This window comes from Nilaparvata lugens, chromosome 7 (genome assembly GCF_014356525.2).
Source record: "Nilaparvata lugens isolate BPH chromosome 7, ASM1435652v1, whole genome shotgun sequence".
NCBI classification, from domain to species: Eukaryota; Metazoa; Arthropoda; class Insecta; order Hemiptera; family Delphacidae; genus Nilaparvata; species Nilaparvata lugens.
Genome location: NC_052510.1, coordinates 54,129,836 through 54,151,817, shown reverse-complemented (window position 1 = coordinate 54,151,817; position 21,982 = coordinate 54,129,836). Strand labels below are relative to the sequence as shown.

Sequence of the window (21,982 nt, the reverse complement as noted above, 5' to 3'; positions counted from 1 at the left end):
CTCCCTATCATGTACATATTATATGAATCAATAACGAATGAAGATTATACTCTAGTTCATATCATGCAGTTGGATAAAGAATATCAGCAACTTATGATACTCATCAGCAAACGTTCACTAGTTTCTACACTTTTTAGACATTTCTATCCACATGAATCAGGAAAATATCTTGAGGAGAGAAGTAGGCCTACCTATGATTTCTTGAAAAGATTTTTCGAATACGTATTTATTCATATTGTTCAATTGTATAATCTACTATACTTTTTTCTCTGATCAATAAACAAATCTGTCATGAAATCTGTTATTAAATAATATATGAATAATTTGTGAGCTCGATTTACAGTACAGAATGATTCAAAAAGAATACCACAACTTTGAAAATCTGTATTTAATCAAGGAAACTTAATAGAAACTTGGGTTGTAAATAGAAATGAAGAGTATTAAATAAAGTTTTTCCCCACTAGAAAACAAGTTCACAAATATTCAATGTGACCCCCTCCAGACACTCGAGTGATATCAATACGATAGTTGAACTAGTTCCACACCCTCAGTAGCATATCAGGTTGTATAGCTCCTGTTATTTCTTGTTTGAGCTCCTCAATGTTAGCTGGTAGAGGCGGTCGATTCACCTTATCTTTACGTACCCCCATAGAAAAAATCTCAGGGGGTGAGGTCAGGCCTCTTGGAGGCTAGTGATGAAGTGCTCTGTCTCGAGCTGCTTAGCAGCCGATCCATTGCCTCGGATAGTTTTCATTCAAATAGTCACGGACAGATGAGTGCCAATGGGACTAAATAAGGAACTAAAAAAACTTCAGAGCTTCCTCAAATCGTTGACAGATAGTTCTCTACTCTCCGTTTATTCTTTGCAGAGTTATCAATTTTCAAAGTTGTGGTATTCTTTTTGAATCATGGTGTATCATTTGTTATTGATACGGATTAATTAATGTGTAACCTTATCTAAACTTGGGAGAGGAATAGCACAAGGTTACCAGATTTTTCTCTCCCTATCATTTTCATGAGGTTCGTATTGTATCAATCAATAAAGAATAAAGAAAGTTAAATCTTGGAGTTTCCAAGTTTTATAGACATTATCGCTATCCATTACATACACTCAGATGAATGGAGTGTTGTCTCACAATATATTTCAATTTTAACAGAACCTGTTACTGAAAGATTATTTGGAAACTGTTGTAATTATGAGTCAAGAAAACATTTCTGCTTTTATGCTGATTACAACTTCTCTACTAATGATAGAATGGAATGAATTGCAGAAATTATGAAATCTAACAACTCATAGGAAAACCCTGGTTCTGAAAATCCTAGAATTCAGCAAGGCCAAAATCTCAAGACTTTTTGTGAAGCTGAAGTAGAGACATTCTGCGTGCGATATGATTCCCCTCTTAATATCTTGCCAGACCATCCGAGTCACTCTCGTCTGCTGGGCCGTATTAATTAAGCCAATTCAGGAATTACGCCGAGAGGAGAGCATCAACAATAATGCCCAAACATTGGAAGCACAATGAAGGAAGTAATTAATGAGCAACGCCGTGATGAATATACGTGTGATTAAGAAGGCGGTGCTATTAAGGAGAAAGAGGGAGTGATAATTGTGATGGAATTGCGGGGGGGGGGGGTTAGGGATTCGGGAAGAAAGTAACAAGAATAACAATAGGTGGCAATACAGATGTCTACCAAATGAACATCCCATATAATTCATCCCAAAGTCATCTTGAACGTAATCTATGGTGATGAGAAGAAAACATCAATCTTGACTTCTTATTTAGGGCCTGAATTAGTGGCTTTGTGTCTTACGAACAAGAACTAATATGGAACGATTAATCAGAGTTGTGGTTGGTTGAATTCTTGTCTGAATTTGTTTTCAACTATGGTATAAATCGGTTATTCGTTTAATGAAATTCATGTGAGTGTGTGAAAAAAAACAGAGATATAATACTGTACTGTAGAACTGTATAAAATTGAAACCTCTGACAATTTTGTGAAGTGAACAACAAGTCTTAACCTATTTCGGACTATGTGCAGCCTTATCTCAATATCTCTATTCTCTATTCTTTATTATTCATTCACTCATACGATAGTACATCATCAAAATGATAAGGAGAGAAAATATAATATGAGGTAACCTTGTGCTTTTCCTCTCCCAAATTTAGATAGGGTTACACATAGTCCGAAATAGGTTGAGTCTTGTAGTCTTTCCAGTCTTTAAATGAATAATGAATGAATAATTTTATTTGCCAAAAAACAAAATACAAAAACTTTACAAAAAATAAATAAGTATATGCTACTGCACTTGACTGAAATACATAAATGTTAATTTATTTAATTTCCAATAATATATTTTTAATGGCATTGCTAGCATAGACAATAAGTCTGTTCGCTAGCAAAATATATGGGAGAGGAATAGCACAAGGTTACCTTATTTTTCTGATTTGGAGAAATAACGACTGAAAGAACACAATTCAATTTTGGAATTTTGGACTATGTGTAACCTTATCTAAATTTGGGAGAGGAATAGCACAAGGTTACCTTATTTTTCTGATTTGGAGAAATAACGACTGAAAGAACACAATTCAATTTTGGAATTTTGGACTATGTGTAACCCTATCTCAATTTGGGAGAGGAATAGTACAAGGTTACCTTATTTTCTCTCTCTCTATGATTTTAATGATGTACTTATCGTATGAATCAATAAAGAATAAAGAATTGTCGAATTATTTGAATTTCGGGGTTGATTATTTCCAGAAATTATTAATGTTTCTCTTTGTTCCCGTATTTCAGTTAAAATCTGAATTTTTAGGTTATTGAATACAAAGTCTGTGATAAATTTTCACATACACTGTAATGAAATCTTATCTATCTCTTTTCTGTATAGGGCTACTTTTTATAGAAATAGAAAGAAAAATAAAAATCTCAGTATCCTTTTTGAATTATTTAATCACAACATGTTTCGGACATTGATGCCATTTTCAAGTGATATGAAGTAAATAAATAAATACTGCTGGAAGATTCTTATTTTGATCATATGTTAGTGTATTCATATGAAGATTCTTATTTTGATATGATTTTATGAATACACTAACATAATATATGATCAAAATAAGAATCTTCCAGCAGTATTTTTTTATTTACTTCATATCACTTGAAAATGGCATCAATGTCCAAAACATGTTGTGATTAAATAATTCATAAAGGGTACTGAGATTTTTATTTTTCTTTCTATTACTGTAATGAAACCTTACAATTTTAGAATAATTTGATTGTTTCAAGCGTTAAAATCAGTGTAAGTGACCTAAGATTTGTGACTCATCAAATTCCATTCTCCATGTTTCCATTCTCTCATGGATGGAATTTTTATTTTTTCAATAGTATGCATAATGCAAATACAACAACTCAAATACCTAATTCATTGAAAACTATTTTGATACTATTATTGTTGGTGAAAAACGAAAGAAAATAGTAGGATCAATGACTTAAGAATGCCAAATCATCAAAAAACAAAAATAATTCTTCCTATAGTTCGAAAAAGAAAGCACTGACACCAGATCTCTGCAATTCCAATGACAAACATTTTTTAAATGAAAATATCATGGGGATTTCATATATCATGGCAATTTTTTTTATTTAGAGAATTTATTGGTTCAGCGATCTTATTTTATGAGGAATTTCTAGTGTTTTTTTATCTTTGGGGATTTTTTTTATTGTATACCATATATTTTGTAAATAATAATAATTCTCATGAAGAAATCACTTGAGATGTAGAATATGTAGCTTAAATATTGTGATACATTTGAATCTATCATTAGGCCGTTTCTTTGACAACCGTAATACAAACAATGATTATTTTACAGTTAGAGGCTGCATATTATAATACATACGGTAACCATGCTACTGTAATGAAAGATAGTCATATTATTTAGTTAGTTAATTATTCAGTCATATTATTTAGATAACCATATATAATAGTCATATTACCATTGTTTGATTGTTTGAAGTAGCATGCTAGCAAATAAGCTCAATGAAATTGAAGCCATATTCTTCTAATTCATTCATCCATAGACATACGAGTAATTGAGCATTGTTTCAAGTGGACCGTACACTTTGGTATTCAGAAGTTCTCAACTACGAGATGACCATTTTCGTTCGACTAACCACCGCCTAACCACAGACCGGATGACCGGATACAAAGAGACATTTTTGTCAGAGCGTACTAGCTCATGTAAAGTTTATATCATTGGTTCTTATAGGAAACCGCACACAGGGAGTGACTATCAGTGTTGTGGCAAATTCAGTTTGACATGGAATGTAATGGGTGAAAATTTAAAAAAGCATTCGATTTTTCTTTCTCTATCGTAAATAAGAGCCACATATATGATGACCAATTTGGAAGATATTATTTTATTTTTTCTTGAATTCCTTTGTTAATTTCTCACTCATCCATGAAAATAAATGGATATCAATAGAAATAAAATGTTTCCAAATAGCCTTCTAATAATAATTTTTTCAAATGACATTTGTCAAATATGAATTTGGATTTCTTGATCCTAATTGTTTCGATTTTATGAAATGTGTGTTGTTTCACTTACCATCAAAGTCTTTCATATGATTCTACTACAGTATGTTTCCCATTAGGGAATATGGACTACATACGGCGAGGTGGAACTATAATTGGGTCTCCCCACCATTCAAAGCCATACGCTAATAATAATAATAATAGTAATAATAATAATAATAATAGTAATAATAATAATAATAGTAATAATAATAATAGTAATAATAATAATAATAGTAATAATAATAATAGTAATAATAATAATATGTTAGTACTGACTGTCAGTATTGACAAAAAGACTCTTAAGTACCATCATAGAGAAACAATAGCGTAAGTAGATATCCCATGGTATAGGAAGCTTAATGTCGTAACTTTTACTGTCATCTCAAGCCGATAGACCATGTAGTTCTTTCCCTTGAAGCTGTGTGACACTGGTAGTCTCTCATATTGTGCCGTTCATACTCTCTCACCCGTTTAACAGTAAAAGTTACGACATGAACTCCCTATACCATGGGATATCTACTTACGTTATTGTTTCTCTATGGTACCATTTAATTTGGAAAAAGGAGTGCCTTGCGTTGTAAATCGAGTCAAGAGAGATAAATAGAGTTGTGTATCAATAATGAAACGATTCCTCATTTCTTTGCTGCTTGAAAATTATGAGGATCATCCTTATAGTCGCAGTAATCGATGAATTTTTCATTGGAAATAAATATATCTATGAAACTCCAATAAATATACCATAACATTTATTTATTTAATCATTCAGAATTAATATATTGAAGCATTTGAATGGATAATTTGTGTGATAATCCACTATAAACCGTGCAAATTTCTTTAGACTTGGAGGAATTTGCGGCGCAGAGAAGTGGAGGGAGATCAGCCAATTGCAGTGATGGATTGAGTCATAGGTGGAAGCGTAGTTGTCAATTTGTCGAATAGAGTCAGTCGAGTCTGTGATTGCAGAGAGGAAACTTCCTAAGTTTAACATGAGCGCTTGAATACTCACTGGAAATTAGAGAACGCTGGCCGGTACACAACGGCAACATAGCCGCCGTCGTATCCATGCCGCTGTATGCCTTCTCTGCTGCGCATGTCCATCCCAAGTCGGAAGTTAATTTGAACGGAGTATAGTGTAGGAAGTCTTATAGAGATTATTCCTGTCCGTTTATTTTCTAATCTACAAGTTTATTGCTAATCTCATTTATCACTCTGAGGATCTACAAAAATTATTCTTCAGTACAAGTTTATTGATAATCTCATTTATGTCTGAGAAGATCTACAAAAATTCTCCAGTACAATAATGATGCATGGCAACATTTCCGAACAGAACAGTTGAATGGTTCAATATCCGTCGACCCTTCTTCATATTTGTGGTGGTAACAGGAAGGCACAAGTCCTCGCTATTGGCAAGTTTTTCACACTGAATTTGCTGCTCATCCAGGGGGAAATTGAAGAAATGGGGGAACTTGACATCATGCATGCCGTGAAATGCTAGTCATCCACTTGTCTGTGAGGCTTGTTGAGCTAATCGATTATTTTATAGGCATACTCTCCGATGGTTTTGTTGCAATATACCGTAGAATTTGTTCGGCCAGTAACGAGGTTGATTTCTACATAAGCAACTTACATAAGAATGGATCGATAGTGAATCAGTGGAGAGATGAGAAGGTAAATGCCAAGTCTAGGCAGTGATCGAACCTGAGACCGTCGGTATTAGTTCCATCAATGATAAATGGCAAAACCACATGTCAAAATAAGAGAAACAACGATACAATAATAATAAATTTACAGCATTTGATTGGGATTTTCGTTTAATAATAATTTACAATAATTATTGGTGTATGATAATAATTAATGGTGAACGGAAAAATAGTTATGTCGTGAAAACCCATGGCAATTGAAAATGTGCTAAAAATATGGCTAAAAGGAGAACATGAAGACATCTTCGACAGATGATTGATACCACCTCTGGGTAAGGAACCATTTTTGGAGAAGTATTGCAGAAACTTTTTTCTTATTAAATTTATATATTTTTTCACCACGTACTATAGGTCTTCTCTTATCATTCATTTCCATATTCGTCATGATTACGTTCTATTTTCTCCACTAACTTTTCCAAATCATATCAGTTATTAAAACTATTATAATTGACCGAGCGAAGTGAGGTCTAAGATTCAAGTCGACGGTTTGGCATTTCTCTTAATGTTTAAATGTTTATATGTTTATATGTTGCGCATTTACGGCGAAACGCGGTAATAGATTTTCATGAAATTTGACAGGTATGTTCCTTTTTTAATTGCGCGTCGACGTATATATACAAGGTTTTTGGAATTTTTCTTTTCAAGGATAATATAAAAGGGAAGAGGAGCCTCCTTCATACGCCAATAGTAGAGTAAAAATCAGACTATAGAATTATTCATTATAATGTCAGCTGACAAGTGATTACACAGATGAGTGGAGAAGCCAGTCTATTGCTGTATTTCCATAAGGTCTATAGTTTCAATCAGATACTTGTGGATGAGAATACTGCGTGAGGTCTACTGTTCACAGAACTACTAGTAGTTATCATGGAATGAAAAGCATCAAACCTATTTTACAGCTCATATAATTAAGCGATACGTTACCCAGTATAAATTATTTATTCATTCATTTAATTAATCATTTAGAATTACACAACTCACAGAGAAGTGCCACAAGCTTACGCCCAAAACAGTTCCAATTCTATTTTTTACAACAGTCCAAATGTAGCTATAGTGAAGTCCACGTTATAATGGCAGTATTTGATTAACATTGGTGTTGCTATCCTTGTCTAGTATCCGACAAAACAGATAACACTATTCTTTTCTAGCTCTGCAACGTTGCCAAGTCCGTTTTTAACAATGTAGAAATGTAATTAATCAAGGCAGACAAACGGCAACGCTGTTATCCTATCTTTATCCACTGTCATTATAACGTGGACCTCACTACAGGTTATGTGTCACTTAAAATTTCGTTGAATAAATATACTAACTCGTCAGTATAAAACAATTTGATTTCTCACAAATCACATCTTTCTTTTTGTACTATGGTAGAATAGAATGACTGCCTTTATTTTTGACCTAGGAGGGCGAAGTTAAGGCGCAGTCGGCCCTCTCTTACACTTAACCCTCGAACCTCTCTTAACCTTACACTTAACCCTCATGGTACAGGGAGATTTATTATTTTATTCTTTTACACTACGCAGCTCATCTCTTTATCGAATCTTTTTTTTTTTGTAGTTGAGAAGTTGATATTGTGGTAATTATTCATATTGCATGAAAAAGACTAAGAAATTGTCAAAAACCACAGATTTATTGATAATTAGAAAGACCGGTTTCGGTTATTACACCATTGTCAATCTCTGATAAACTAAAACTAGATACAAAAGCAGAAACTCGCCTACTAGTATAAATTCTGCTGCTCTTGTATTTAGTTTTAGTTTATCAGAGATTGACAATGGTGTAATAACCGAAACCGGTCTTTCTAAGTATCAATAAATCTGTGGTTTTTGACAATTTCTTAGTCTTTCTCATCCAATCTTTATCGAATATTCACAGTACGATAAGACTCGATTCATTTGCAAGAATTCATTTATTACAGCACTGGTATTACTCATACTTTTCTATATTTACATAGTGATTTTACTCAGACGGTGATTTTTCTTACAAAGTCTTAACGGAAGAAGGAAGACTATGAATGAAAAAGCCGGTCACGTAGACTGGAAGTAGCCGACAAACGGCGAGTTTATTTTCATTTCATTTTGCCTTTGAGAAGCCTTTGCGTAGAGGAAGGAGACGCGAATAAATGAAAAAGGTAATAACTAGCAAAGGCGAAGACGGCATGGGGAAAATTGCCATTTCGCGTTTCGGCCGAGTATCAATTCCTTTTTGCTCTTCTTCTTCTTAGTTTGGTTCTCCTTCAGGGGATTCAAGAAGTTGTCCCAACAATATTATTGATTCTAACCGGGCCACGTTTTTGCCTTCACTTTTATAAGGGCACGTTTCTTTGAGAGACTCGCCAAGGGAGTACTCTATATTGGGCAAGTTGCATTTGAGAGAAGTGTGCAGTGGCATCTTCCAACCAACTTCTATCTCCGATTATGATTGTTTCGTTTCTATTTACTTTCAATTTTTCCATTATATTGGGTCTATCTGAGAGATATATTTGGAATAAACTTTCGTTATTCTCTCTCGGGCTATGTGAGTCGTGTTGCAGTTTTATAAGCTCGATATTCGTCTTCAAATGGATTTAGTTTCATAACGCTTTAGGCAATGAAATGTTTTCTCAGTAGAACTCGGCTTTGAATAAGTTGTGATAAAGAATATTGTCTGAGATAACTTCGTTATTGAATTTAGTTCCTATAAATAATCTATCAATCTAAACAAATTTAAAATTGTTTGTTTTATTATAATCTATATTCTCAGATTATGAGTTGGTGTAGAAAATTGGAATGGACATAACCTATGTATAATATTTGGACAATTTGAAACTAAATTAGGAAATTGAAGAAGATTTGGGCAATAGTTCTTTTTTTTCCGATCATTATATTGTTCGTGCTAACCTAATAAATAAATAAATATTCAAAGAATTGTATCAGATTGTTATTGGTTGAAGAAAATCCCTAATATTTCATATTACAAGAACAAGAAGCACATTGTTTGTTCAAACTGGAACGTTTTCCTTGGATAGTATTAATTAATTAATCTATTAATACAGTTTGCATTAATTCATAGGTTCGGATTGAATTTATCAACCATTCCCCAAAGGATAGGAATACTCAAGAGAAGGCAAAGCGATGAAATAACGTTGATTACAGCTTTTATGATCAAGATATCGTTGTATTCAGATAAATTCTTGCTAATGATGTGGTTTTCTTATTGTCCCTCATTATTTTCTTTTTTTTATTCATGTTTCAACAAAGGTATCATTGTTCCAACTAATAAAACCAAAGTGGTTGAATTCTCTTTAAGTGGTTGATACTCCTCTTGGCTCTCTCTTTTCAACCTTGGAATTTGTTTTGACAGTATACTGTAGCACTACTGGGCAACAATGTCATTTACAATACTAAGATTATATATTTGTAATACTATTGTATTATTCATATGTGAATATTAAAAAATTCCTTATAACATATTTCATCAGATCTACTTGATTTGTTAGTTAGGAAGTAATTCCATAGTACCCTTTCCTTGCCCTATCACCATAGGTAAGGAAAGTGTTGCTTCCCGAAAAAAATTAAGGTACCCTAATTTCCAAATTTCTATATGTTTCAAGGTCCCCTGAGTCCAAAAAAGTGGTTTTTGGGTATTGGTGTGTGTGCGTGTGTGTGTGTGTGTGGTGTGTGTGTGTGTGTGTGTGTGTGTGTGTGTGTGTGTGTGTGTGTGTGTATGTGAGTATGTGCGTCTGTGTACACGATATCTCATCTCCCAATTAACGGAATGACTTGAAATTTGGAACTTAAGGTCCTTACAATATAAGGATCCGACACGAACAATTTCGATCAAATGCAATTCAAGATGGCGGCAAAAATGGCAAAAAGGTTGTCAAAAACAGGGTTTTTCGCGATTTTCTCGAAAACGGCTCCAACGAATTTGATTAAATTTATACTTGGAATAGTCATTGATAAGCTCTATCAATTGCCACAAGTCCCATATCTGTAAAAATTTTAGGAGTTCCGCCCCATCTAAGCAAAGTTTGATTTTAGATTCCCAATTATCAGGCTTCAGATACAATTTAAACAAAAAAATCCAAGTGGAAAAGATTGAGCATGAAAATCTCTACTATTAATGTTCAGTAGCATTTTCACCTGATATTGAAAATAAGCTCAAAATTCGAGAAAACATGATTATTCAATTGAAAACTGTTGATTCTATTAAATAATCCACTATGAAGAGATAGCAGGCCTCGTGTGTCTACAGCGTTATTGTCCTGTCACCAGCTGGCTCAGATCGTTGAATAGTAGACTTGAGATGCGCGGGAACACTAGCGTCAGGTGATAACTGCAAGGAAAGATTTTTTCTTCTCCGATCATTGTATTGTTTGTGCTAACCTAATAAATAGATATTCAAAGAATTGTCTCAGATTATTTTATTGATCGAAGAAAATCCATAAATTTCATTTTACAAGAACGAGAAGCATATTGTTTGGTCAAACTGGAATGTTTTACATGGATAGTATTAATTAATACAGTTTGCATTAATTCATAGGTTCATATTGAATTCATCAACCATCCCCTCAAGGTAAAAGCTAAAGGATAGGAATACTCCAGCGAAGGCTAATCGAAGAAATAAAGTTAATTCCAACTTTTAAGATCAAGATATCGTTGTATTCAGATAAATTCTTGCTAATGATGTGGTTTTCTTATTGTCCCTCATTATTTTCTTCTTTTTATCCATGTTTCAACGAAATGTACCATTGTTCCAACTAATAAAACCAAAAGTGGTTGAATTCTCTTTAAAATCCTCACTCATCTTGGCTCTCTCTTTTCAACCTTGGAATTTGTTTTTGATAGTATACTGTAGCACTACTAGGCTACAAAAGTAATTTACAATACTAAGATTATATATTTGATATTATATACTTATAATATACGGTAAATTGTAAAATTATTGTACTAGTAGTTCTGTGAACAGTAGAACTCACGCAGTATTCTCATCCACAAGTACCTGATTGAAACTATAATAGACCTTATGGAAATACAGCAATAGACTGGCTTCTCCACACATTTGTGTAATCACTTGTCAGCTGATTTATGATGAATAATTATTCTATAGTCTGATTTTTACTCTAATATTGGCGTATGAAGGAGGCTCCTTTTTCCTTTTATATTATCCTTGAAATGCAAAATTTCCAAAAACCTTGTATATACGTCGACGCGCAATTAAAAAAGGAACATACCTGTCAAATTTTAGGAAAATCTATTACCGCGTTTCGCCGTGAATGCGCAACATATAAACATTTAAACATTGAGTGAAATGCCAAACCGTCGACTTGAATCTTAGACCTCACTTCGCTCGGTCAATTATTCATTTGGAATATTAAATAATTCTAATAACATATTTCATTAGATCTACTTGATTTTTTAGCTAGGAAGTAATTCCATAGTACCCTTCTGTTTTCTAAAAACTATTTATATAAAACACAATAACATCTAGATTCGGCATTACCAAAATGGATTAGAAATGCCGAAATTATTGTGTTTTATATAGAAAAGCTTTTAAAAAACAAAAGGGTACTATTGAACCTTTTGAAACTTGTGAATATTACAATATTCCTTTTTCACTCAGCAGTACCAATTCCAATGCTCTGTGTAGATTAAAACTATATTGTTCAAGTAACCTTTACAACAGTACCATTTGCCATTGAAGTTGTTTGGCGAACTGGAATCAGAATAATAGAAAGTAAATGAGCAGTGTTTGGAACAGTTAATGAGCATCCAATGAAGCACGATTCTATTTTCAGAAAAAGGCAATCAAAATGTGGAGCTTCAAGAGGAATCGTGCAGGCAATGTCTTGGTGATTTATGGAGGAGTTGCTAAGGATACCAGAGCCAGATGGTGTTGCTTGCAACTTAGTGTTGGGCAACTATTACAATGATTGCTTGTACCTTTTACTGGCATTGCTAAAACTATCACTATCTATCTCTGTTGCTCTATTTCATATTCATGTAGAGTGAAATAATCAATGCTACTTCACTTACTACTTTTTCGAAACAGGAAAACTTGAGGAAATGAAGCTAATAATCTTATTGAAATAACTAGCAGTCAGGATCGCTTAGCTCGCCATATCTGGACCCCCGACAGGATCGTCCAAAAATGAGATCAGCGGGCTCGGTTCGCTCGCCTGAATTTTTCATCAGCAAGTAAAAGTACTGAGAAAACGCAGAAAAGCTGAGAAAACGTTGGAAAAACGCTGATTTTGGGCGTATCATTGATAAAATATTAAAGTCACCTCATCACAGAATTCTTAGACACTAGCTAAACCTCTGTACCAAATTTGAACATTTTCTGTCTATTACTTGATGAAATAACTGAGAAAACGCAGAATTTGTGCGTATCTTTGGCGTTATTTCAAATTCCTTCTAACACAGCATTATTACACCCTAGCTTAGCTTCTGTACTAAATTTGAACAATTTCTGTTCATTTTTTCTCGATAAATCTGAGAAAAAGCAAAAAAAAAACGCTGGAAAAACGCTAATTTTGGGCGTATCTTTGACGTTATTACAAACTCCTTCCAACACAACATTATTACACCCTAGCTGAGCTTCTGTACTGAATTTGAATAATTTCTGTTCATTGTTCTCGATAAATCTGAGAAAAAGCAAAAAAAACCGCTGGAAAAACGCTAATTTCGGGCGTATCTGTGACGTTATTGCAAATTCCCCCTAACACAACATTATTACACCCTAGCTGAGCTTCTGTACTAAATTTCAACATTTTCTGTTCATTTGTTCTCGATAAAGCTGAGAAAACGCTAAAAAATGCTGGAGAAACGCAGATTTTGGGCGTATCTTTGGAAATTTATCCAAATCCGTTCTTGTCCTCTAACTGAACATACCTACCAAATTTGAACGTTTTTGGTCTGGTAGATTTTTAGTTCTGCGAGTGAGTGAGTCAGTTAGTCAATGAGTGAGTGCCATTTCGCTTAATATATAATATATATATATCTATATATATATATATATATAGATATAGATAAAGTAGTGCTCTCAATCCTTTCCCAATGAGTTGTCACTCTCCCACATCATAATAGTTCCGAATGTGCTCTATATTATTTACTCTACCTCTCACGTTTCATATAGTCCAGATTATAATGCAGTTTTATAGCCTTCCTCGCTGAACAGATGTTACAACATTTTTGCTATTTTGTTACTAGTAAATAAGTTACAAAAGGTTTACTATTTTATGTTGCGAGTGGAGTTTTAATGAAGGGCAGTAAAGTCGACCAATCCTGGCTCTGCAAGGATATATCTGTGGTGTGATAGTGACCTTAAGTATCAGGTTACCATGGATAATGGCAAGCTGTTCATGTTATGCAACTGAATCTGGTCGGAGCTTTTGATAGCTCTATCGATATCGTTAGTTATTGAGTCCAGTTTGAAGGTTTTCGAAAGATGATACGTTACATGCTTTGCATAAAAACTTGGTTTATTGAACAGTAGATTTGTTTGTTTCCTTATCAATTGACCTTACGATACTATGACTCATTTTTCTCTATATTCTTGTCTCCATCCTCTAGCTACGGTTCATAACGGATCCTTTTCAGCGAAAGTTGATCATTTTGAAGATTATCATTCTATTTCCATCGTAATACCATAGAGAAACGATAGCATAAGTAGATATCCCATGGTATAGGGCGTTTATGTCGCAACTTTTACTGTTATCCCAAACCAATAGTTCACGTAGTTCTTTCCTATGCAGCTGTGAGATGCTGGTAGTCTCTCAAATTGTGCCGTTCATACACTATCACCCCAACAAAACAGTAAAAATTGACAATAATCGACAGTAATCGGCTTGAGATAACAGTAAAAGCTGCGACATAAATTCCCTATAACATGGGATATCTACTTACACTATTGTTTCTCTATGGTAATACTCATTATATAATCAGCTAGAAGTTATTTTGTTCTATTCATTTATTTATATAAGAGGTTTGGGTTTTGAATACAAAGTCAATAGTTATATGTCAATTCATCATTCATTCATTCTTTATTCATTTATACAATAAGTACATTATCAAAATGATAGGGAGAGTGAAATAAGGTAACCTTGTGCTATTCTTCTTCCAAATATGGATAACACATAGTCCGAGATTGGTTAAGTCTTGTAGTTCTTCGATTCACAAAATTTTCAGTCCTAAAGTATTTTCACAAAGTAGATTTTCAAATTTAGATGCTTCAAAACTAAACATAGAAGAAATATTTCACATTATAACTTGAATAGGAAATATTCACATATTAAAAATATATTTATTTTAATACATTATAATACATGAAATTTCTTTCTATCATAATGAAAAAAAGGTAGAGCTTCTATTTATTTCATTAAAAAAAATTCTAATACAGAGGTAATCTCCAACCTTGATTATTCAAGTGGATTGGTAACTCACAACCATAGAATTGTACCTAGGTAACTGAATTTCTATCCGAATTTTCAACCAATTCTCTCTACAATTGAATCAATTCTTCTACAATTTAGATCTTCTTTCCTTATAGGTTTTCCTCACTTGATTTATCAAGTGAGTTTTCAAAATATATTGTTTCCAATAATTGTATTAATGAATTGAGTTGAAGATTCTCTTTTATTATAAATGTGATTGTATTTTGATTACGAATTTTATTCCTTTCTATATGTTATGTTGATTTTTTTTGTAAAGTGTTGTGTGGCAGAGAGGACCTGGAGTCCTAACTCCGCCCTAATAAAGGCAAATAATCAATCAATCAATTCACACATCCATTTCTACCAATATATTATCGTACATCAATGTGATTGAGAATAACGATGAAAAACTAGCCTTCAACAACATTTCAGAGATGGATCTCATTCATTTTTTTTCAATTTAAAATCTGTTCCTCATGTATCCCCTTTGTAGTTACGTAGATCAATCTACCACAAAATCCCACCTATTCATATTTCACACTCTCATTCCTTCCAATATTGTCCTCATCTCAGTGAATCAAGTCAAGGATGTAAATAGAGGCTCCAAGGACATCCCAGTTGTAGGTGACTTCGTTCAGTTTTTCTATACTTTCCTAATCAGGAATAGAGAAAAAAGGTTCTGGTCTGCGTCATCCTCTCTTAGAATGCCGCCAACAGTTCCTGTCTGCTTTTTTCTCTCATTAATCATTCAGTACTTCTATTTCAGTCGCTTCTTCTTATGAAACCTAGAATGGTTTTTCAAGAGCGCTGAGATGTGAAGAGACTGCTTTAGTGTGCTTGTATTGGTTGGATTTGGATTTCTAATGCGACAGTATAAGTGTGTATATTTGATTCTGTGTTGGTGCGTTCATTGTATAAATTAGTCACAAGTGTATGAGTGTTGAGTGTCGGTGTGAATGTTGTGAGTAAATGCTTGTGTGTTTGTGTGTAAGTTGTATTCAGTGTACATCTAAGTACGGCATGGTACTCACAAAAACTTTAACGCTCTTTGTTTAAGTGCGTAATTAATTCTTGGACGTATTCAGCTTTGAGTCCTACAGAGAATTTTTGTTTTTCATACTTCTTCATTGAAATCTGTAGCTGAGTTTATGGCGCCGATCTTTTTCAGGCAGCATGCGTCATGCCACACTAGTAGAATGGATCTCATGAGTCATGAAGAACAAGCAGTAAACTAGGATTATTTCGAGGATAGTTTGTAGGATTAGGACTCTACGTCGCGCATGACGTTCGAAGCATGTAACGAAAGTGTGGACGTCTCTATGAATTGAATACTGTTATTGAATGTGATGAAGATAAAATTTACTGCTGAAACAAGGGTTTTCAGTCAAATTCATCCAAATTCCTGTTGATTCAATTATCATGAAACGTGCCCATTGAATAAGAAACTACTTTTGTCACCGTTACAGTTCAACTTTTCCGTATACATTACACATAAAATGAATTGATTTTAGTAAGTTTCACTCAACTATAATAGAATGAGAGTTGAAATGTCAGTAAATTCTATTCATCTTGAGTTTATTTGACATGAGTTCTATCAGAGACAAGAAATATAGCTTATGCTTATCCTTTATCTATGGTTCTATTCTCACTTGAACAGTACACTTAAATATTCACTCTTATTCAATGGACTCATTGATACTCGAATTCAATTCAAATTTTTATTCTGCCATAATAATGAATATTATTCAATCAATAATGCTTGTAATTCAATTAATTGTAATATAGAACAAATTATTAATAAAGCGAAATGATATTGTCAATTTTTCATATTTATAGATTCATTTACTTTCCCATACCTTTTTTAATTTTCCTTCCACACAGACAATATAGAATAAACTTTCTACTACAACCACAACTATCACTGAATAGACAAATAGAGATTGGACACTGATAGACTCATAGCCACATAAACATAACGCACCTCGGGAGGAAGACTGTTCCAACTCAAAAAAACCGTTTATTCAGGATAGCAGTTTTAAAGTTTTCATAGGTATTCAAACTTGATTTTCTGCTCTTAGAGATTTTCCTAGAGGCTCTAGAGACTCAATTCCCCTGATTCCAACTGTTTTAGTTTACTTATTACTTCTTAAAAATTGCCTGTATTTATGTTTCTATTCATAATATGGCTGAATTGGAATGGAAGACTGAAATGGCACAGTCTTCCTCTAAATGATTGCATCGGTTTTCAAAAATAGGAATACTGAACATTCCGTAATATATAGAATAATTGGAACGAGTTTTGACTTGCAACAGTCTTCCACCGAATAAAGTGCATAGAAACCAACTAAAATACACCCTTAGCTCAAAATTGACAATTTTCGAGTTGGAAAGTTGCAGACTTCCTCCCAAGTTGCGATAATATTACACTATCATGTTTACCAGGCTTATCCAGTCATTTTATTAGGCCTACCATATTTTGTCACAGACTGCTTCACTATCCATGTCTATTAAAAAAAATCTGGTGTGGTACACTCACACAACTTTCCTTGCTCATATTTGAAACTACGATCAGACTTATGTATTATGTGTATATATAATTGTTTTCAGAGTACTTTTTCCTTTGTGTAAAATAATTGTGGAATTCGATCATATTTTTTAGTCGTCATTTTTTTAAAGTCGTCAAAACAGCTGCTCTACAGATGAAATATCTCAACTATGTGTTCTTTTTATAAACTGCTCTACCTACCTTCATGCACGAGAAGGAGGTTACACAGTCCATTTCTCAAGGGATGGGGTGGAACCCCCATTAGTTTCCCAGGAAAAAGACTCATGCCAGTTGATAGAGCTAAACTATAGAGGGTATGAATTTGAAAAGAATCTGTCAAGTTATTTTTGAGAAAATCGTGAAAAACATGTTTTTTTAGTAATTATCCGCCATTCTTCTCAAGAATATTACGGAGCTCCTGCAATTTTCCCAGAAAATGAGACTCATGCCAGGTGATAGGGCTTATAAATAGCTATCCATGGTATAAGTTTGAAGAAAATCGTTAGAGCCGTTTTCGAGAAAACCGTGAATAACATGGTTTTTTTTCATTATCCGCCATTTTTATCAAGAGTATTACGGAGCTCCTGAAATTTTCCCAAAAATGAGACTCATTTCAGTTGATAGGGCTAATAAATAGCTATCCATGGTATAAATTTGAAGAAAATCGTTAGAGCCGTTTTCGAGAAAACCGTGAAAAAACATGGTTTTTTAGTAATCATCCGCCATTTTCTCCGCTATTATGAAATCAATTTTATTGAATTTTTTATTGTCGGATCCTCATGGTATGAGGACCTTAAGTTTAAAATTTCAAGTCAATCGGTTGATTAGGAATGGAGTTATCGTGTTCACAGACATACACACATATACACACACACACACACACACACCACACACACACACACACACACACACACACACACACACACACACACACACACACACACACAGACCAATACCCAAAAATCATGTTTTTGAACTCAGGGGACCTTGAAACGTATAGAAAACTTGAAATTAGGGTACCTTAATTTTTTTGGAAAGCAATACTTTCCTTACCTATGGTAATAGGGCAAGGAAAGTAAAAACACGTAACTGCTTCTAAAAGAAAATTATCTTCACGACGATAAATTCAACACTATTGAAAATGGTTTGTAATATTTTTAGTTTTTCCACTTTTTTATATTGTTCTTAAATTTATTCTCGAACCATGCTCATGGTCTTAACTCAATTTATGTTTGTTTTGTTTCAGTTGGACAACGTGCGTGCGTGCCTGACGCAAGTGGAGCGACTGGGTGTTACGTTGGAGGGCATCTCGACGCGAGATGTACGCGATGGCAACTTGAAGGCGATTCTTGGCCTCTTCTTCGCACTCTCAAAGCACAAACAGCAGCAGAAGCAGATTGAGAGAGACAAAATGCAGCGACTGAGCGACCACTCACACTCTAGGTGAGTGAAACTCATCCAAATCAAATCATATACCGTACATTTCCTCTTTGTAATACAATTCCATTGAGAATACTTGAACAACTACAGCAGTTTCAATCCAAATTTTGGAGATAATTAAGTGAATAACATTGAAATAAATTTCTCAATAGTTCATCAGATGCATTTCCTTCTCTTTTGATTGAGAAAAGGCGTGCCGTATCAATTCCTCAGTTTTGTCAACTCACTCTCGTCTCTTTGTTTCTCTATCCTAATTCCATTCTTTATGTATTAACTAATACAACATGGAATATACGTTATTTATATGAACAACTGCAGCAGTTTTTATTCGAATTTTGAAGATAAATTGTAGTTTTATAATTTCTAACTTCTTTATAATTCATTTTTCCATACTAAACTTTATTTATTTGAACAACTGCAGCAGTTTTTATTGAAATTTTGAAGATGAATTGAAGTATTATCATTTCTAACTTCTTTATAATTCATTTTTCCTTACTTTATTTATTTGAACAACTGCAGCAGTTTTTCAAATTTTGAAGATGAATTGAAGTTTTATCATGTCTAACTTCATAATTTATTTTTCCATACTTTATTTATTTGAACAACTGCAGCAGTTGTAATTCAAATGTTGTAGATAATTAGAATTTTCATAGTTCCACACTTCTTTATAATAATTTGTTTCTCCAGTAATAATTTTATGCACATTTTCTATAGTTCAATGGTATAGTTATTAGCGGATGGATGAAGATAAATACCTAAAATTGTAGGATAGAGAAAAAAAACGCATACAAGTTCATGAGAAGTCTCAATAGCAGAAGGTGCCATTTCAATAGTTGAAAAGTGCTTAATTTGATTTGAATTTAGAAGCTTTCAAGCTTGTAACAACGAGATTAATTTATGATTGGATTGGAGGTGAGTAGCTTACAATGAACAATAATTGGATAACTTTGTTGTTTCTCAAAATTTGAAAATAAAAAACTCCGGATTGCAAAGAAAAACTGTCAGTTCCTTCAAAAAGCAGAAGGTCCCATTTCAACAGTTGAAAAGTGCTTGAATTGATTTGAATTTAGAAGCTTTCAAGCTTGTAACAACGAGATTAATTTGTAATTGGATAAAATGTAAGTACCCTACAATAAACAATAATTGGATAACTTTGATGTTTCTCAAATTTGAAAATAAAAAACTCCGGATTGCGAAGGAAAGCTTGAAAAAGTGTATAGATCGAATATAATTTACAACTACCTGATATGAGAGAGGTAACTCCCTGAAAAACGTTACGGTTTTAAGCTATATCGAAAGTCCGATCTGGGTGATTCTTATCAATTTAGAGTTTCTGAGATTAAGAAAAAACTTTCCTACACTAAACTTGAGAAATTTTCACAGGCTACTCCATAATTCATGTTTATTTGAAGAAAAACCTGACTGATTCAACTAAAATTTGTCTATTAGAATGATTCTCATTGGACTATTCCACTAGACTTGAAAAATTGTCACAGGCTTGAAGGAAAACCTAACTGCTTCAACAATAAAATTGTCTATTATGATGAGTCTCATTGGACCATTCCACTAGACTTGAAAAATTGTCACAGGCTTGAAGGAAAACCTAACTGCTTCAACAATAAAATTGTCTATTGTGATGGCTCTCGTACAGCCTATTGGAAAATTTCATAAATTCACAACCACAATTGAACTAAACCTTAATAGATTTCCTAAATAAATGAATTGACTCTAAGATTGAATCATTTTTTTGTTTTTTACATTGGAAAATTTCTTGAATTCTCAACCACAATTGAACAAACCCTAGATAGCTTTCCTAAATAATTGAATTGACTCTGAGATTGAATCATTTTTGGTTTTCTCTTACTTTAAGAAAAAGGATTCTTCAAAACAAGAATATAGTAATTCAGCTTTGAAGCGTTTGAATAAACTAATTCAGTTTCGAGACCGAATTCTGCTTTCCTGTGGATTCAAGTAATCACATTTCAGCCAAGTAAATGTCTGGGATTACCTTTTGTGAATGGAAGTTGAGAGTCCCAGCTCGTAAAAGGGATCGAGACGACAATAATTCCAATTTAATAACTGGATTTCATTCTGTTGAAATCAGCCAAAGCAGTTTGTTCTTCTCAAAGCTGTTTTCCCTCGATTGTTTATTTCGTCGGAGGAAAGTGATGAAAAACACCCTCTTCTGCTCGCAGGTTGTAAGAAATTGCAGAGACAAGTTTCCTCACTTAGTCCCCAACTTGATGCAATAAATCTTTGGTGTGGTGGATCAGGAAAGTTGTCTTTAGAATGTACAGCACTCCCCCATTACTGAGTTAACTTCCAAGTCTGTAACTTGGGTTTCCATTCTAATTGCAGTGTTTAACACTGTATATTCTAATAACTCAACAATTCGCATATTTATGTCTTCAAACTGTCAGGATAACTCCTAATACAAAATTATTGTAGCATGGAACTCATTTAACTGTGGGTACAATCACAAATGTTATAAATATGATTGGGAAGAAACAACAGGCTTGGCCCAAAACTATTTCATTCCCAAATTAAACCTCCATTTAATTATTCTACTGTTATTTCATTATTTAACTAAATCGATGAAGCTCTTCTATACTTTACAAAGTAGTCCCTCCAATGCAGCATCAACAACATAATATCAATGAAGCTAAAACATTTTCATCGGGGATAATACGTACATTAAATCTACAATCATAACCCTCTAATTAAACGTTTTTTCAACCTCCTCCGTGTTCAGTTAATTCTCATAGTGATCTATCAATTCAGTGATAATTTTTAAGCCCTGAATGACACATTTTTAATCAAATTTATAGAGACTAGTTTTGGTTGTTATCCGGTTATCAATCTTGAGGCCAGATATTTATAACAGTTTAACAATGCCAACAATACGAGGGTTCCAAGTTGGAAGGCTGGAACGGAAGATTAGAACAGGATGATGGGATATAGTAGACAGACCTCCTGGATTTTGAGAATTGTTATTGAATAACATTATTTCAGAAACACTTGGTGTGTACTTGTCAGTTTGTCCATACTCAAACTAGAACTTTATTAATTATTATACAATCTGTAATGAACAGATATGGAAACCATATCATTAATCTATGATTATGTTGTAATGGATATTGAAATATTCCAAAAGGCATTGCCTACTCCAAAACCGTTTCAACAGAATGATGTTCCCTTGAATGCAACAAAAAAATATTGCTTTAATTGTTGGAGATAGAAATAAAATGAAATGAAAATAGTATCAATAATTATTATTTAACGAAAAACCAAATTAAATGCTGTAAATGCTG

General features: G+C 33.4%; 1 protein-coding gene across 4 annotated transcripts in view; it reads left to right on the top strand.

Annotated features, from left to right (window-relative positions):
• Window positions 1–21,982, top strand: part of LOC111045932 (protein sickie) — a 512,310-nt gene that overhangs the window by 199,681 nt on the left and 290,647 nt on the right. For all 4 annotated transcript variants that reach the window (XM_039433162.1, XM_039433161.1, XM_039433165.1 and 1 more), the window contains one exon: window positions 18,478–18,674. In XM_039433162.1, the coding sequence (XP_039289096.1) occupies window positions 18,478–18,674 (197 nt within the window). The remainder of the gene's footprint in view (window positions 1–18,477; window positions 18,675–21,982) is intronic.